The sequence below is a fragment of the Furipterus horrens genome, unplaced genomic scaffold (genome assembly GCF_987537825.1).
Source record: "Furipterus horrens unplaced genomic scaffold, mFurHor1.1.pri manual_scaffold_9, whole genome shotgun sequence".
Lineage (NCBI taxonomy): Eukaryota > Metazoa > Chordata > Mammalia > Chiroptera > Furipteridae > Furipterus > Furipterus horrens.
In genome coordinates, this window is record NW_028327179.1 from 15,989,235 (window position 1) to 16,009,440 (window position 20,206).

Consider the following 20,206-nt stretch of genomic DNA (forward strand, 5'->3'; position numbering starts at 1 on the left):
TTCCCCCGAGTTCTTGAGATTTTTAAAGGAGCAAAAATTCAGTCTACTGAACATTCGTGATGAAAAATTTATAAATTTGTGGTTTAAATCTAAAGTTATTTAGGTAGTTAATGATTTAGGAGCTAATTAAATCTGAATATGCTTCCACATTCTCTTTCAAAGGGTTTGAGTTTTTCCCACATAGCATTTTAAAAATTCACATCATAAAAACCATCCGGCATAATGAAGTCATGTAACATCTCATTTAACAGATGTTTTATGTTTGTTTAATTTTATATAGCTCTTCAACAACTCAAGAGAGCTAAATCCTAAGATTTAAAATGTTTTTTAACAATGCATAAGCTGACTAAACCACGTTCATTATATTCAAGAATCTAATTACAAGGTTACTAATTGCTCTATGTACTAAGTTAACAAGCCTCAGTTACAAGGCATAATTTTCACTTATAGCCCAGTTCTAAGGTTTCTCCTACCAGCATTCTTTTCTCCCCATCCATACCTGAATATTTCTCCTTTCTGTCTGAGAAGGTGGTTTTCCACACCCAGCTTACCTCTCATTTATGGCAATTTTAGAAAACTTTATTTATACACGACTGTAGCAAAGGCAGAGGAAAAAAAGCATCCTTTACCTGAGATCGTATTTCCATCACATCCACACTTACTACACTTCTACACTTGTTACTGGCAAACTGTCTGGATGGGGCTCAGCAATCTCTGTTTCAACAAGTCCTCCAGGTAACGCCGGCATCCACGGCTACACCCTAATAGTTTTACGTTACTATGGGAATACTTAAATGAAACATTTACATTTTCAATGCTTTTGCAGTTGGTGAAATACTCACAGACTTGAAGTCTCCATTCTACATACAGAGTGAAATAAAACATTTATGGAATTTTAAATAAAATAGATAATCATTAATAACCTAAATTCTGCCATCTAAAATTGATACTGGAAACTAAGTTAGAAAAATATACCTGCTCACTACTATGTCCTAAGAAAGGACAGTTTCACACGGCCTTGAGGAATGCAGTTATTGACTCAATTCACTGCTCAGTTTCTACTTTTGCTAGCAATCTAGCACAGAATTCACCCTGCCATACTTTCCTTGGTAGTAGTCTTATGTGAGATTTTTTTTTTTTTTTTTTGAGAGTCCATGCTGATGTCTGGAAAGTGTCAATTGTCTTGCTCTTTTTGAAAACAGTCTCTACCACTTTATAGATAACCTGGGTTAAATTCAAGTTGTTGCCTCAAGGAATATTATTCAGGGGGAGAAATCATTTTTCTTACTTTATTTCCCTTAATTTCATAAGTGACTAACATAGCAACAAATTTATAAAAAAATAAAAAGACCAATAAATGATTTAAAAAGGGTGTTACGTTGTTTGTAATTTACTTCTTCAGCTTCATTGAGGTATATTTGACAAAATTATAAGGTGTTTGAAGTGCTTAATGTGATGATTTTATACAGACATGTGAAAGGATCACCCCATCAAGTCAATTAACACATCCATCACCTGACATATTTACCTTTTTTTGTGTGTGTGAGAACATTTAAGTCCTACTCTCTCAGCAAATTTCAATTATACAAAACACTGTTATCAACTACGGTCATGTTATACATTAGATCCCCAAATGTTATTCATCTTATAATTGAAAGTTTATACCCTATTTAGCAATCTCTCTCTACTTCCCCCACCCACCAAACCTGGGGCAACCACTTTTCCGTTCTCTGTTTCTATGAATTTAACTTTTTTACTTTTTAGATTCCACATATAAGTGATACCTTAGAGTATTTGCCTCTCTGCCTGCCTTATTTCACTTAGCACAATGCCTTCAAGTTTCATCCATGAGGTCACAAATGGCAGGATTTCCTTCGTTAAGGCTGAATAATACTCCATTGTAATGACAGACACTTAGGTTGTTTTCATACCTTAGTTACTGCTGTCTCTTTGAGATAAGGGTTGTGTTTCCTTTGGACATAAAACCACAAGTGGGATTTCTGGGTCATATATACAGCGTTACTATTTTTAACTTCTTGGGGAAACTTCATACTATTTCCCAGAGTTTCTATATCAGTTTACATTCCCACTGACAGTGTGCCAGGGTTCCCTTTTCTCTACATCCCCACCAACATTTGGTACTTCTTGTCTATGATGACAGCCTTTCCAAAAGATGTCAGATGATATCTCACTGTGGTTTTGATCTGCATTTCCCTAGGCCGTGATGTTAAGAAACTTTTCATGTACCTGTTGCCCACTTGTGTGCCTTCTTTGAAAAAAAATTGTGTTCAGGCTTTCTTGCCTATTTTTAATTGGGTTACTTGATTTTTTCCCCCCATTGAATTCCTTGTATAAGTTCCTTGTATATTTTGGATAGCAATCCCTTATTAAATATGTGGTTTGAAAATATTTTCTCCCGTTCCATAGGTTGCTTTTTCATTTTGTTGAAGGTCTCCTTTGCTGAGCATAGCTTTTTAGTTTGATGTAGTCCCACTTGCTTATTTGCTTTTATTGCCTTTAATTGTGGTGTCAAATCCAAAATATCACTGCCCAAACCCCTTATCAAAGACCTTACCTCTATGTTCTCTTCTAGGAGTTTTATGATTTCAGGTCTTCTATTCAAGTCTTTAATCCATTTGAGTTGAGTTTTGTTATGATATAGAATATGAATCCAGTTTCATTCTTTTGCATGTGGCTCTTCAGTTTTCCCAACCCCATTTACTGAGGATATCGCCCTTTCCCCATTGTATATATTTTACCTCCATTGTCAAAAATTAATTGACCATATAAAAACGGATTTATTTCTGGGCTTTCTATTCTGCTCCATTGATCTATGTGTCTGTTTTTATGCCAATACCATAATATTTTGATTATTATATATTTATAATATAGTTTGAAATCAGGAAGTTTGATGCCTCAAGCTTTGTTCATCTTTCTGAAGATTGCTTTGGCTAGTCAGAGCCCTTTACAGTTCTATATAAATTTAAGATTATTTTCTATTTATGTAAACAAATGCCATTGGAATTTTGATAAAATTGCATTGAACTTGCAGATCATTTAAGGTAGTATGGAAATTTTAACAATATTAATTCTTCCAATCCATGAACATGGTATGTCTTTCCATTTATTTATGCCTTCAATATATTTCATCATTTCTTATAGTTTTCAGGATATAGTCTTTCACCTCCTCAGTTAAATTTATTTCTATTTCATTATTTTTTGATGATGCTATAAATGAGGTTTTCTTAATTACTTTCTGATAGTTTGTTCAATTAATTAATAGAAAAGCAACAGTTTTTTGTGTATTGACTTTGTATCCTAAAACATTACTGAATTCATTTATTAGTTCTAACAGTATTTTTGGTGGATTCATTAGGGTTTTCTATACATAAGATCTTATCATCTGTAAACAGAGATAATTTTACTTCTTCTTTTCTGATTTGGATGCCCTTGATTTTCTTTTTCTTTCCCTCCAACCCTTCTTCCCCCCTGAATTGTTTTGGCTAGAACTTCCAGTGCCATTTTGAATAAAAGTGGTGAGAATGAGCACCCTTGTCTTGTTCCTTATCTTAGAGGAAAAACTTTCAGCTCTTCACCACTGAGTATGACGTTAGCTATGAACTTGTCATCCATGGGCTTAATTATGTTGAGGTGTGTTACCTTTATACTTTGTTGAGAGTCGCTATCATAAATGAATGTTGAATTTCATCAAATGCTTTTTCTACATCTATTGAGTTGATAATATCACTTTTAATTTTCATTTTGTTAATGTGGTATATCATACTGATTGATTTGCAGATATTGAACTATTCTTGCATCACTGGAATAATCCCACTTGATCCTGGTGTATGATCCTTTCAATGTACTATTGAATTCCAGAGAAGGAAAACTCTGACTCCAAAAAACCTCCGCTGCCTTGCAGCATACCTCTTTAGGGGAAAGGCTAAGGGAGTAAACCCCGACAGAAAATCCGGAGCCGGAGTCCCTAAGGCGGTTTGACGTTGTAGTCAACACCGGCAACTCCTGCGGCGCACCTGAAGCCAAGCTGTATTGACTCCGTCTTTCCCTTGGACCCTTCAGCTGCGAAGAGAGGGGGGGTCTGCTGCATGGGCAACAGCAGACCCTCCATATCACCCTGCCCAGGCTCTGTAGCTTCAGCTCCACTGGAGAGGACACTCCAGCGTCATCGCAAGATGTCGATTCAACACGGGAGGAGACAGATACCGTGTCACTCCTGAGTCGGACTGCACAACCATTCTCGGCGGTGCAGATAGACTCTTAAGAAGCTACACCATCGTCTCTCGAGACAGACGGCTGCCGACGACGACTATTGAATTCAGTTTGCTAATATTGTGTGGAGGACTTTTGCATCTATGCATTAGGAATATTGACCTGTAATTTTCTTTCTTTCTCTCTCTCTCTTTTTTTTTTTGGTGGTGTCTTTATCTGGCTTTGGTATAATGGTAATGCTGACCTTGTGAAATGAGTTTTCCCACTTCTATTTTTTTTTTTTTTTTGGAAGAGTTTGAGAAAAATTGGTATTAATCTTCTCTAAATACTTGGTAGAATTTACAGTAAAGCCATTTGGTCCTATACAATCTACCTTTGAAATATTTCAGTCTGGTATGATATGCATGTGAATACTAACCTTATTTTAACCCTGGCTGGTTTGGCTCAGTGGATTGAGTGTTGGCCTGCGAGCTAAGTGTCGCTGGTTCGATCTTCCAGTCAGGGCACATCAGAGAAGGAAAACTCTGATTCCAAAAAACCTCCGCTGCCTTGCAGCATACCTCTTCAGGGGAAAGGCTAAGGGAGTAAACCCCGACAGAAAATCCGGAGCCGGAGTCCCTAAGGCGGTTTGACGTTGTAGTCAACACCGGCAACTCCTGCGGCGCACCTGAAGCCAAGCTGTATTGACTCCATCTTTCCCTTGGATCCTTCAGCTGCGAAGAGAGGGGGGGTCTGCTGCATGGGCAACAGCAGACCCTCCATATCACCCTGCCCAGGCTCTGTAGCTTCAGCTTCACTGGAGAGGACACTCCAGCGTCATCGCAAGATGTCGATTCAACACGGGAGGAGACAGATACCGTGTCACTCCCGAGTCGGACTGCACAACCATTCTCGGCGGTGCAGATAGACTCTTAAGAAGCTACACCATCGTCTCTCGAGACAGACGGCTGCCGATACGATACTAACCTTATTTTACATCTTAGGGGCCGTTGGTTAATATGTGAAGTACACCAAGAGAGACTACACAGGCTAGGGATGCGTAACCAGCATTTCACATTCTCTAATGGAAATAAATGCACACTGCAAAGTCAGCTACCTGAGCTCTTAGCTAACTTCTTTCATTAACATAAATAGTTGGTTAGTTAGCATCATGGATACTGATACAGTTTTTCACTGGTGAAATGAATAGTGTTCAAGATAGCTGAAGAAAATAGAAATATTGTACTCAAACCTCCACCACTGTGTGAACAAAATAGGAAAATCTGCACATTGAAGTATCTGAATAATTATGCCTCTGTCTCTGTAGACTCTGGGTTTTTACCAGTACTGTGGTAAATAGCTCACAGAAAGATTCTATTTTTTTATGTGATTCCAATGGGAAGATCAGCTGAGTCCTACTCTGAGAATACTGCCATATCTTTCCTAAAGAAACTGTCCAATAGGGCTAGTTAGGTCCCCAAAAGAACTGAGCTGGGATTGCAACAAGCTAATCGAGCAGGTTTCAAGACCTTAAGACTTGTTTTAAGTAAGTGCGCTCCCATAAATTCTGTGAGTAGCAGAGTTCAGTCTGAGACTTCCTTTCTTTGAAGCACATCTTGAGTTGAGAGAATTGGGAAGAAGAGCCCCCCCAACCTGACAGCTGTCAGCAACCTCTATGTATTGAAGGTCACAAATATACCCCTCCCAAACAGTTCCTGGGAATTCCAAATGACCAAATGGGCTTCAGTTACCTTCCAGCAGTGGATTAGAAAGAAAAGTTGGTTAAGAAAACAAAGTTAAAAATGTCTCAGACAGCTGCACTCTAAAAGTAAATTCTCACAAATAAAAAGCAAACCCTGACATCACCATCTATGCATTTCCTACAGGTCTAACATTTGGATGTCAGAAACTTGCTTTTGGAATCCATACCATAGAATTTTCTACTCCTTTTTATCCCCTACACAGGTGTTATGACTCATTTGCAATAACCCACTTTTCGTTGTGCTTTGTAATTTGTTTCCATTTCTTTTACGTAAAATCCCATTGTAAGTACATATTTATCTGTATATCACTAACAGAACTCAGTCCATTTCCTCTTGTAATGGAAATTGGAATTGCTACCGTCACTCTGAATTTTTTTCCAGTTGGTATAATTTATTCTCACTAGAAGTAACCCTCCCACATATTTACTTCAGAAGCTTCTGTCTCTGACTTATCCTTACATTTGTCCTCAAAAGTCTCAGTACTTTTCAAGAATGCTAAGATCTGAATCTTAGAGAATCCTCATAGGAGGGGAGGTTTAGCATAGCAGATACTCCCCAGTTAGCATCTTGATATTTTTCTGTATAAGCCCCCACCTAATAACTTTTTAATTTCAATTATTTTATGAAATCCAACAGCATCTTCAATGTATACACGTCCAATAAATTTCTACATATATATTCAGGTAACACACAATAAACTTATTCCCGTGATGTTTTACTTGTGAGTACTTGTCAGTACACGTTATTTCCAGAGATATTTTACATTGGGGAGTTTTAGTATTTTTGTTTCCTTTAAAAAAAAAAAATCTTCAATTCATAAAGAAATTTTATGTGGAATCCCAAAGCATAGCAAAGAGCAAACCGACACCTGAGGAGTGAAGAAAACAGGACTTCTAGTCCCCATTCCATGTTCCTCACTGTATTTTCCTATATACATCAGCACTCTATTCACTGTCTCCACTGCTGCTTGTTGTCTTTGGGGCCTGCTCTAACCACACGCTACTTTCAAGATCAGTATGCAGCTCCACTGTGCTTGCTTTTTGGGGTTTTTAAAAAAATTTTAACAGAAAATCTGATGCCTGATTGTCTATTGAATAGGACACTATGTGGCAACTCCATACACATGCTCAGCTAGAACAGCAAGACCCAACACTGTCCTTGCAAACCCACATCCAAATGTGAGCAAAATGTGAAGGACACAATCATGCTTTTCAAAATGCAAATTAGATATGAAGGGGTGTCCTTTCTCCTGGGATTAAGCCCTTCATTTCTGGTGTTAAATTCTCTTTTATCGTATAAAGTAAGGGAGATGACTTCTACTCAGTCATTGAGATACTTCCTAATCATTTTTCCCTCAATAAAACCTCTATTGTCCTGCCTTCTGTTATCTTCTATACCCTGCATCTCTTAGGTGCAATTTTATACTTGTTTGTGCAATTTGGGGGTTTTTGCTTGTCTTGCCAACAATGAGGTGGGCACCGGGTGGGCAGGTGGCAGTTCTTGCTCACTACAATATTCCCAGCACCCAGTACATTACAAGCACTCATAAGTATTTGTCAAATGCCAAATGGACAGATGAATGAATAAACAGCAGTTTAAAAAATACTTCTGGGAAAATAAAACATTGATTTCTACATTCTAGTTGTTAGAAGTCTTGTTGTTTTATGAAATTTCAAAGGCAGTGACCCTCAGATACAGAATATAAGGTCACACCTTCTGTCTCTCTTGAAAGTTCTTTTTACCCTGCTTATGTCAAATAACATCAGAAACTGTGAGGGCAGGAGCTAGGGCACTGTGTTCAGCAAGGTGTGGTCCTTACAGGGGAAACACTGTCAACAGGACAGCGTCAGACAGAGCCTGGAGCTGGTCCAGGGTGATCTAGCCTTTAGAGCACTTCTTCTTAATCAATGTCAGGAGGGAGGGAAGCAGGCATCTCCAAATAGTGAAGCCATCCTAGATGCCACCCACGCAAAGGAAAGGAAGCGGTGCTCTGCCTGCCAATCACATGTAGATCACATAAAGACATTTTGACTAAATGAAAAGGTGTACCACATTCCTAGAGGAGATCAATTATTATAAAGATGTTAATTTTTCCAGCATTAGCAAATTTTAGGCAATTCTAATAATTCCCAACAGGATTGGTAGAGCTTGACAAAGTTATTCTAAAGTTCGTGTGGAATAAAAAAAGGGCATAAACATCAAAGGACATTTGGAAAAAGAGAACAGTGAGAAAGAACTTAACACTCTCAGGGAATAAACCTTAAATTATAATAAATGAAACAGTGTAGGTGAATGAATGGGAACATTCAATATTGTAAATGTATCCACAACATCCCGAAATTAGTCTATACATTCTCATTGGATTTTTAAAATGTTCATCTGAAAGAGTAAAGGTACAAATACTGAAGTAAATGTAGAAAAGGAATATTACAGAACTATAGCAGTCAGATCAGCCTGGTACTGACATAAAAACAGATACATATCAATGGGACAGAAGAGAGCCCAGAAATAAACCCACGTCTATATGGTCAATTATAACTGAAGAGTGATATGGGGTGTAGGGACAGTGAGTTTGGGCAGCTTTTATGCTAGACACTGTGCTTAGATATTTGCTTCTTGCTAGACCTTGAATTGAGGACAGACAGATGGAAAATCACTTCCAAATACCAAATAACTGGACTAAAGGTTGTATAAAAATTTTCAGGAAGTAAGCAGGAAAAGGAATTTCAAGCTGAAGGATCAGTTTGTTCAAAGTAGTAAATTTGTGAGAAGAAATGGTACCTTCTGAGGGTTGCAAGTCAGCTCAGTAATGCTAGAACAAATAATGAAAGAGATTAGGAAAACCCAGACTTTAAAGATAATAAAGGGAAATGCCTTGCAAATGGATGCATTGCTTTCCTTCTGTGGGAGTGTTTATCAGACAGTATTATGTGTTATGTTACTACTGGAGAATTTATAAAGCTAAAGATTCCTGGCCTATCTCTGGCATTTCTGATCCAGTGATGTTGATGGTGATGTCCTGCACTATTTTGAGAAGTACTGCTCTGGATGATGGCAAAGAATTAAAGAATTTTAATCTGGCAAAAAAAAATTTATGACAGAATAGGAAAGAATATTCAGTGGGGTAAAGACAACCTGTTCAATAAATGATGTTGGGAAAACTGGACAGATACATGCAAAAGAATGGCACTGGATCTGGATCACTTTCTTACACCATCTAGAAGAATAAACTCAAATCAAAGACAAATGTAAGACTTGAAACCATAAAACTCCTATCATCGATAAATCAACAAATGACAAGTGTGAGTGAGGATGAGGAGAAAAGGGAACCTCGTGCTGTTGATGGAACTGTAAATTGGTGCAGCCACTATGGAAAACAGTACAAAAAAATTAAAAATAAAACTATCATATGCCCCAGCAATGCCACTTCTGGGTATTTATCCAAAGAAATACAAAACACTAATTCAAAAAGATATATGCACCCCTTTGTTCACTGAATTATTTATGAGAGCCAAAATATGGAAGTAATCACAGTACCCATCAGTAGACAAATGGCTAAAGATGTGCTACATATATACAATGGAATATTACTCGGCCATAAACAAGAATGAAATGTTGCCATTTGTGACAGCAGGGATGAACATAGAGCGTATTATGCTAAGTGAAATAAGTCAGGCAGAGAAAGACAAATACCATATGATTTCACTCATAGGTGAAATCTAAAAAACAAAGTAAAGGGACAAACAAAACAAACAAACACATAGAGAAACTGACAGTTGCCAAGTGGGAGGGAGGTTGGAAGGATGGGTGAAAATGGTGAAGAGATTAAAGTATACAAATTCAATGATAAAAAGCAGTCACAGGATTTGGAATCTAAAGAACAATATAAATGGATGAACAAACAGGCTCATAAATATGAGAACAGACTGATGGGTGCCAGAAGGGAGGCAGGCATTGAGGAACTGGGTAAAAATCTGAAAGGATTGAGAGGTACAGATTGATAGTTACAAAACAGTCATGGGGATGTAAAGTACAGCATAGGAAATTGTCAATAATATTGTGATAACTATGTATGTGCCACATGGCTACTTGAAATATCAGGGGGAACATTTCATAAAATACATGATTTTCTATCTACTATGCTATACACCTGAAACAAATACAAAATAACATTTAATGTTAACTGTAATAGAAAAATGTTTTAATTAAAAAGAAAAGGGAAAATAAATAAATAATAAACTCCTAGGGGTGTTTGCCAAAGAAAACAAACAAAAAATAACCATAGAGACATAAAATACAGCACAGGGAACATAGCCAATAATACTGTAATAACTATGTATGGTGTCAGGTGGGTACTAGACTTATCGGAATGATTACTTTGTAAGGTATATAAATGTCTATTTATTCTGTTACACACCTGAAACTATTATAATACTTACATCAACCATAATTGAAAAAGTAAAACAAAAATTGTAATGTAGAAAAGGAAAAGGATATTGCTCTATGAGATTCCAGAATATACTGTAAAGCTACAATAAACAAAAAGCAATGTGGTGTTTAAGCAAGCACAGAGAAACAGATTTATAGAACACAACAGAGTCCAAAAATACAAAGCCACATATTTAGGCATTCACTATATGAGATAGGTAGCATTTCAAATTGGTGGTGAAAGGAAAGATTATATAATAAATGGTGTTGAAACAATTTTGGGGGAAAATAGAAAAACCACCTTATACTGTATACAATAATCCAAGGCTAAACTTTAAAAATATTACAGATTAATTCAAAGAAAATTCAAGATAAAATATTTCCACAGTGATGAAATAAGGAAATACCTCCTTAAAAAGGCTTAAGATACAAAAGCCGTAGAGGAAAATATTAGATAAACTTTTATACATATAAATGTAAAACAGAGGTCAATGCAAACAAAGTTAGAATTATAGTGAACTGGCAACATGTAAAACAGACAAGGACCTTATGAGCATATAAATATTATAAAGCACTCTTATAAATCAATAAAAAATAACAAACCAATGTAAAATTTGGCAAAGGGTATAAATGGATAAAGGTTTTACACCAATAGTTATTTAGAATAAAGTACATTTGAGCTACATCGTTCACTCTATACACCAAATACTTGGACTCATTTTCTGTGGGAGCCTTCTAATCAAAAAGGCAAAGACAGAGGTAGAGAAAACAGTTAGAGATGTGAAAACATTTTAGTTCTAAATATGTACTTTGTATGTCTATGTACACACATAGAAAACTGGAAGGAAATACATCAACATGTTTCTGGTAGTTGTCTCTAGGTAATAGTACTAATATAGTTCTTAGTTTTTTCTTATGGTTCTGAAATTTTAAATTCTCTTCAATAAATACATACTTCTTACATGATCAGAAATAAATCTCTCAGATAGACAGACGGACAGACACACACACACACCTAAATGGAGAGATAGAAAGATAACAAGACAGACAGCTATCTGAAATCTTGGGAAAGAATCAGGGGCTGCTACATTTATCAAGTGTTCTTTTCCCTATGACCTCAGATGGCCAGGGAGGAAGGTAAGAAAGAGAAGTCCTGGGATTTACTAATGTCAGCAGGAGAGAAAATGAAAGTGCTGGTTGCAGGATAAGAATTACGTTAAGAAAAGACACATATACAAAAGTGAGGGAGAGAAGGCATTTGGCATTTACTCATTGGTTTATTTCAGGCAGTCCAAGGACACACATCTGATCATCACTAATGGGAACTGCCCTGTGGGATCCACGGTCAGGTTTTGCATGCCAACACGTTCTCACTGCCTCCGCATCCCAAATGGGCTTTGAGTGGCAAGCATGGGTAATGGGGTGGCAACGTCACATCATATTGCTTGACCTGACAGGTGTGCTCATCAAGCCTTCCCACGTTGCCTAGCTCAGAACAGATGCAAAGGAAATACTAGCTCATCAGAAATTCTGGGTCTTTAGTACATGCTAGTGAGTATCCCAATATATAAAACTAACACAGAGCAAATCCATAATTCTTGTAAAAAAATTCCAAGGATTGGAATATATATATATCCTATATATATGAAAGAAGCTGCCATTTTTAGCCAAAAGGTGATCAATTCTTATGCCATATTATTTTTCCCTCAGGGTGAGGTGCTGACCACTAACCTTTCTTATGATGCAACAAGCAAAGTGTCAATCAAGGTTAAACAGGGCTTCAGGACTACTTGCGGGGGATTCCTATTCCTCCTTAGCATTGAAAGAAAAGCAAAACAAAAAGCCCCCAAAGCCCTCCTACTCATTTTAGCAGGAAAGAGATAGATTATTTTATTTAACTATTAATCTTGACAATGGGGGGCAGGAATGACCATATCTAACTCCAAAATAAATTCTAGCTTGTACTGAGGTAAATACTAAAAAACGAAACTAGGAAGAAGACTAGACATGAAAGAGGCGAATAGTTCTGGTAAGCCTGCCTAAGCACAGAGCAAAGGAAACCCACGCAGGTGAAGACTGAGGATTTAACAACATAAAAATGTAAGACAGTAATCTGGACTACGTGACTATTAGTAACTTCATGGAGAAAAACCATAGAGTTATCTCAATAGATGCAGAAAGCAATTTAATAGGTACAGACTTCCTTGACAAGATATATATCCTGAGGTAAAAGCCAATGTAAGACAGAATATTGAAAACATTAGAAACCTCTTCATTAATGTAAAAATAAAAATTCTCACTATTGTCATTAATTACTTAACATTCTTCTGTAGATTTACCAATGCGATGAGTGATAAGAGCAGATAAATAAACTATTAGGAAAGACAAAATACTACCGCAGGCTATATGATATCAACCAACATTGAGAAACCATCAGAGAGGCAGTAAGGTAGCTAGTTATAAATTAAAAATCAGTATCTCTCCTTTACATAAACAATCCACCATCAAAAAAACCTTATGAAAAATACCCCTGCTATAAAAGCAAGAAAAGATTTTATATCACAAAGATTAAATTCTCCCAAATATAAAGTATTCAGCATGATTTCAATAAAATTAAAATGCAATGTGTTTAGAATTTGACAAAATTATTCTGATGTTTATCCAGACATATAAACATGTGAGAACAACAAAGAAAAACTAGGCAAAAAGCAATTAGATATTAGATATAAAAAAACCTATAATAAAACTTTAATAATTTACATAATACCAGGCTGGGATCAATGGTAGGGAGACACACCAAGAAAAGAGAACAGAGGATCTAGAAAGAGACCCAAATAATATGGCTATTTGGTATGCAATAAATAATAATGGTACTTTAAATCAGTAAGGGAGAAATGCATGGTGGTGAGATAAAAAGATATCTTTTTTGGAAAAAAAGAACCTGAAAATTCACGGCTCACTGTTTATCACATATTCACTCCTCCCCACCTCTTGGTGGGTAGAGGTGACATGTGACATATTTCTAGCCCGTAAGACATCAGTTGGGGAGTTTGGGGGGAAGCTTTACTTTCCTGATACAAAAAGCCCCAAGTCTTTCCCTGCCTGGAGTGCAGACCCCAGTGCATTCACCCTGAGATCACAGGCAGGAAGCACCGGAATGAGCGCGTGCACAGGAGGAGGCGGGAGGGCGCGGGTCCGTATGGGGCTCCCTGAGCTGGTCTGGCCTCAGTGAAAGGGAGGCTTTCAGGAACTGTTCTTAGATATTCTCTTGTTACCCAATTGAGTTCCAACGGCTTCTAGTGAAGAGTTTTATAATCTTGGAGGGAAAAACTCTCCTAAATTTACAAGAACACCCCAAAATCCATTAAGGAAAATGCTGACTCATTTAATTAATGAACTTTTTAAAACTTTAAAACAACATAGAAACAGACATTAATAGAGAAACGCCTGGCAGCTGTCATGGGAGAGGGGATTTTGCAGGGTTGGGTGGAAAAAGTGAAGGGATTAAGCAAAAACAACAATAACAACAACAACAAAAAGTTTTAAAGTTATAAACAAACAAACATGTAGCATATATACGTTTGAAAGGCCAATGATAGAATAGGAACTCTATGAGACACATACATAAGACTAACTGATGTATTATACACAGGACTCAGAAACAAAACCTTATCCAATTCAAGGGGAGAGTTGTCCTTTTATGACTTAACCTCAGAAGTTACTCAGCATCACTCTGCCATATGTACTCTATTAGCTGAAGCAGTCGTGAGCCCACCCAGATTCAAGGACAAAGGCCCTAGACCTAGACCACACCTATGAGTAAGAAGGGCATTAAATAATGGGCAGACACATTTTAAAGTCACTACAAGCTGTAACTTTTGAATCTAGCAATTCCCCTTCTAAAAATTTATTCTGCAGAAGCTAGCAAAGTTTTGTACAGACAATAATACATAAAGAATGCTCATGTTAGCGTTATTTTTAACAAGGGTTCTCAAAATTTCAGCATGGAGGCCTCATTAAAACTATAAAGTGCTGGGTCCACTCAGAGCTTCTGATTCAAGTGGCCTTGAGGGGAGAGGCTGGAGAACTTGCATGTTTAAAAAGTTTCTAGGTGATGCTGATTATGTTGCTCTGAGGAACAGACTTTGACAGTCAGTGATTTATAATATTACTATCTCAAACTCTATTACTGTACTTGTTTTTCCATTTGATCCAACTATATCACAAAGGAACAGGGAGAAATCCCTGGCCTTGTTACAACCTGGCAAACATATTCTTCGTCATATTTTTGATGGAGAGAAAATTCTTTGGGCAACTGAACTATAAATTCTGCTCTTGTAACCCCAGCCCAGAATTGCTCAGTAAGACTGATGTGGTATTTGACATAGCAAGGGAGAAGAGAACCTTACAATTACTCTATACCTTTAAGCAGAGGTATATTCACGGCCAATGTCACTGCCTTGTCCCCTTTCCTGTGTGCTCCAGGCTCTATCACAGCCTGGAACCTGTCAGTAACTTGACCGGTGGGCAATACTATAAGTAGCAAAGTAGTAATTTTTCTAGGCTACTAGCCATTTTTATACTAAGAAGCCTGAATTTTCCTTAAATTGGCATCCTGCTTTGAGTTTGGAGGCATTTCTTGTTTCGTTATAATACTTGATCTTTACTGCTGATGTTATTTGGTTCTATTATATTTCCATAAGTTACGCTGCAGCATAGAGTAGTCTATGGGGAAGAACTGGGGGTTCAGTCTCAGATTATCTGAGTAATATGCCTAAATTACTTGCCCTGACTCAATTCTCTTCCTTAATGCAAACCTCTCCTACTGCTCCCTTAATGATTTACAGTCCCCATACCTCATCCCGGTTTACTTCCCCAGCCTGGTCCACCTTGTTCTCCCAACAGGAACTTTATGTTTCAGTCACTTGGAGCTATCATGGGTTCCTCCTAATATGTACTGTGTAGTCCACCCTTATTCTTACGTAAATGCTATTTCCTCTCTCTGAAAGTTCTTTCTCACCCCCTCCCTTCCCCATGAATTGCAATGCAAGCTTGACACAGGGCACATTGTTTCCTCTGGGAAGGCCACCGCCTTTAGGGGGGATGCTGAGCTCCTCTATAATCCCACTGCACTGTTGCCATTGGTCCTGAACTACAATTACGTGTAAGGGCTCTTATCTCCTATAACAGGGTCAGCTCCTCAAGGACGGAGACCATGTGCACTTCAGCGAGTGATGCATAGTCTGCTCAGCATGATGCTTTGCAGGAGCTCAGCATCACGGGAAACTTTAGGAACATACACACCACACCTGGGCATGCAGAAATGCAAATGTCCTTTCGCAACGAATGACTGGATGTCTTTACGAATGTCCAAAATTCAAACTCATGTTATAAACCCTGAAATAGAACCACATCAGAGTTCCAACAGCAGGTTTTAAATAACATGTAGATAAAGCAAGTGTCTCTTACTTTGAGCTGTAGTCGCACCCTGGACAAAAAGAATTGCCAGCAATTTTCTCTGGTGTCCACCATGCCCAGAACACGAACTTCATTACGAATTCCAGAAATAATCTTGTCCACATCTTCGTCACTGAAGAGATCTGGGATGTCTCCTGTCCCCAAAGGAATGAGTAGAATTACTGAAAGATCATCACAAATTAAATTTTAGATATGATTTCTTAATGCTGGAAATGCTTTTCAATTCAAAAGACACCTTAAATGACAAAGAACGATGTTGAAATCAGAAATGCCATTTAAAAAAAATTTATAAGACACATGACACCCTAAACTCACACATGTAGAGATAACATTTACTCTATCGAAGGCCCCTGCAAGACACCTCACATCTGTAAACACACTAAGAAAGCAATACACCTCAAATTAGTTAGGTTTATAGGTTTCTCCCCAAAGACTGCCCCAGCAAACATCTCGAAGACAAATGATCTCTCCTTAAAGTTCACCGAGACTACAGATAATTTGTCACTGGGGAAGATCTTTCAAGAAATGTGTTGGTTTAATCACCTGATGCCAGCAAGTCATTAATCAGCACGAGAAAGCTCTCATCTAGAACCTGGGCATCTGTCAGCAGGAACACAGTGGGCATGTTCCTGGCTCCAGTTCTGATGTACAAATTGGCAAGATCTACCTGTAAGGAAAGGAAGCCATCATTCATGTTTTGTTAAAATGCTGACATGACGTTGGGAGGATGCGTGCAAGAGCTGGGAAGAAGTGAGTAAGTGTAACGCGAGAGCTGCCTGGTGCACTGTCTGTCTGCTGACACGCTCTTTCCTCTCCGTGATCCTGTTATAGGGGCAAACAGCATGACATCACCTCCATTTCTGGCACATAAGGATGAGTGGCATGTTTGCGGCTTAATGGGGCGTAGGGATGAAAACAGGCTGCTGCTGACTGACTCCCTTCTGATAAGAGTGGAAATGAATTTGATGATGCCTTTGTCAAGCATGGCAATGAAGGAACGTTTCTGCTCGTTTTGACAACTATTTCATTGAAAACACTTTTTAAAAAAAATTTATTTGCTGTTTATTTATTTATTTTTAGAGAGAGGGGAAAGGAGAGAGGAAGAGAAACATCACTTTGTGGTTGCCTCTCACTCGCGCCCCCAACAGGGGACCTGACGTGGAACCTAGTCATGTGCCCTGACTGGGAATCGAACCAGCGACACTTGGTTCACAGGCTGACGCTCAATCCACTGAGCCACAGCAGCCAGGGCTTGAAAACACTTTTTGTTGGCTATTTAGTTTTGCTTAGCAATATTGAAAGCACATGCTTTTGGGGGTGGGGTGGAGGTAAATAGCATTTGCCACACACTCTAAGTTCTATTTTATAAGTATGGTTGTGATTAAAAAGCTAAATTTTAAAAACCAGAGTTTCTTTTTTCTAAGTACATTTCATTATGTTTTCACAGTTGTCCCAATTTTTCCCTTTTGCCACCCCTCCACCCAGTACCCCCCTTCCCTCCAGCAATCCCCTCCTTAATTCATGTTCATGAGTCGTGCATGTAAGTTCTTTGGCTTCTCCATTTCTTATATGATTTGTAACATCCCCCTATTTTGTACCTACAGATTATGCTTCTTAATCTCTGTACCTTTTCCCCCATTCTCTCCCATCCTCCTCCCAGCTGATAACCCTCCAAATGATCACCATACCTATGATTCTATTCCTGTCCTGGTTGTTTGCATAGGCTTTTCTTTTTTTTTAGGATTTAGTTGTTGATAGTTGTGAATTTGTTGCCTTTCTAATGTTCATAGGTTTGATCTTCTTCTTCTTAAATAAGTCCCTTTAACATTTCCTGTGGTAATGGCTTGGTGATGATGAACTCCTTTAGCTTTACCTTGTCTGGGAAGCACTTTATCTGCCTTTCAGTTCTAAATGATAGCTTTGCTAGATAGAGTAATCTAGGCTGTAGGCCCTTGCTTCTCATCACTCTGAATACTTTTTGCCAGCCCCTTCTTGCTTATAAAGTTTCTTTTGAGAAGTCAGCTGATAGTCTTATGGAAACTCCTTTGTAGGTCACTTTTTGCTTTTCTCTTGCTTCTTTTAAGATTCTCTATCTTTAACCTTTGGCATTTTAATTATGATGTGTCTTGGTGTGGTCCTCTTTGGGTCCAACTTATTTGGGACTCTCTGTGCTTCCTGGACTTGTATGTCTATTTCCTTCATCAGATTAGGGAAGTTGTTTTTCATTATTTTTTTCAAATAAGTTTTTAATTTCTTTCTCTTCCTCTTCTTCTTCTGGCATCCCTATGATTTGGATGTTGGCACATTTGAAGATGTCCTTGTTTTTTTGAATTCTTATTTCTTCTTTCTGTTCTGATCAAATATTTATTTTTTCCTTCTTCCCAATCATTGATTTGAATCCCAGCTTTCTTCCCTTCACTGTTGGTTCCCTGTACATTTTTCTTTATTTCACTTAGTGTAATCTTCATTTCTTGCATTATGCTGTTGCCACACTCAATGAGTTCTTTGAGCATCCTGATCACCGGTGTTTTAAACTCTGCATCTGATAGGTTGGCTATCTCCATTTTCTTTAGTTCTTTTTCTGGGGTTTTGTTCTGTTCTTTCATTTTGGGCCATATTTTTTTGTCTCCTCAATTTGGCAGCCTCCCTATGTTTGTTTCTGTGTATTTGGTAGAGCTGCTTTGACTCCCTTTAAAAGGCACCTGTAAACAGTGTGGGGCAGAGCCTTAGGTAATCACCAGGTTGGCGCAACCTACTTCACAACTTTGTGACTCTGTGTTGGGAGAGAGTTCAGAGAGGGGACCGTGCTGCTGCCTGGCTTCTAGGGGTTTGCCTGGCACTCACCCAGTTTCCAGTGACTTTACCCACACTCTCCATATGTGACTGGTGCCCTTCCAGCTGTTGCACTGGTGTTGAATCCCAGAGTGGGTGGGTTTGTTTTAAGACCATATGGGCCCTTTAAGTGAAGTTTCTGGAAAATCTGGAGGTTTCTTCCACTGCCCCAACCCCCACTGGTTTTTATAGCTAGAAGTTATGGGGATTTATCTTCCTGGTGCTAGAACCCTGGGTTGTGCAGCCTGGCCTTAGGCTCGGATTGCTCACTCTCAAGGTATCCCTCGTGATTTTTATCTGCCACACGTGAATGTGGGACCACCGGCGCCTGTTCCACTGCTCCTGCTGCCTCTCTGCGCCACACCACACCTCCCCACCTCTCAGTGCCATCTCTGCATCGCTGCCCCTCCTACCCATGCAGATGAATATGGCTTCTTTAAATCCCTGGTTGTTGGACTTCCATACAGTTCAATTTTCTGACAGTTCTGGGCGTTATTTGTTTTGAGATTTAGTTGTAATTCCTTTTGTGGTTACGTCAGGAGGTGTAGTGTGTCTCCAATGCCTCCATCTTGACTGGGAGTCAAGAATACAAGTTTCTTAAATGTATCTCCATTGCATTTTATTGTCATGAACCTCATCCAAAGTAGAAGGAATCTAAGTGCACTTGTAAACACAGTATTTTTTTCCTCCATCATTCAGGAATATTAAGAGTGTTGAATATGAAATGTGGTCAATACAAAGGAAGCAAGCATTTAATAAAATATTTTCTGAGCCAGGTCTATAGACTTAAATACCTATAAACACTTACAGAAATTTACTGTGACTAATTTGACCATGAAGGAGAAACAATAAAAACCTTTGCCCCCTCTCATGGTCAGGGAGGCCTTGGCCAAATCTGGGAATAAGAGCTGACATGGATCTCCCTGTTTATGCTTCACCCTCCAGGCAAGAGAGGAGGAGGGTCCATCACTTTTACTCACCCGAAGTTCTTGGATTCCAAAGCCTTCGGTCAGAGTGATCTGGAAGACGTCCAAGCTGCAAATGTAAGCTGCCAGACGAGACAAGCTCTGCTTGCCGCTGCCGCCCACTCCGATCAGGAGGGCATAACCCTGAGGGGTCCGGAGGATGCGGCTGATGCGACATCTGAGGAGAGAAAGTGCACCTGTTGCAGTGTAAAACCTGAGACTATGGCTGTTTTATTTTGTATTTTTATTTTTTTTAAATCCTCACCTGAGGATATGTTTATTGGTTCAAGAGAGAGAAGAAGGGAGGGGGAGAGAGAGAGAAACATGAAAGTGAAAGAGAAATATTTACTCACTGTCTCTTGAATGTGTCCCAACTAGGGATCAAACCTACATCCTAGGTTTGTGCCCTGACTGGGGATCGAAGCCACAGCCTTTTGGTGTACAGGCTGACACTCAACCGACTGAGCCACCCAACCAGGACTCAATGTTTTGTTTTTTTATATAAATATTTGAACACTAAATTCCAATTTT

At 38.5% G+C, this 20,206-nt stretch overlaps 1 protein-coding gene across 1 annotated transcript in view; it reads right to left on the reverse strand.

Annotated features, from left to right (window-relative positions):
• DNAH11 (dynein axonemal heavy chain 11) overlaps window positions 1-20,206 on the reverse strand; it is a 255,136-nt gene that overhangs the window by 93,980 nt on the left and 140,950 nt on the right. Inside the window, exons 52-54 of the mRNA XM_090286851.1 lie at window positions 19,687-19,853; window positions 16,422-16,541; window positions 15,870-16,012 (exon numbers count right to left, since the gene is read on the reverse strand). Coding sequence (XP_090142977.1) covers window positions 15,870-16,012; window positions 16,422-16,541; window positions 19,687-19,853 — 430 coding nt within the window. The remainder of the gene's footprint in view (window positions 1-15,869; window positions 16,013-16,421; window positions 16,542-19,686; window positions 19,854-20,206) is intronic.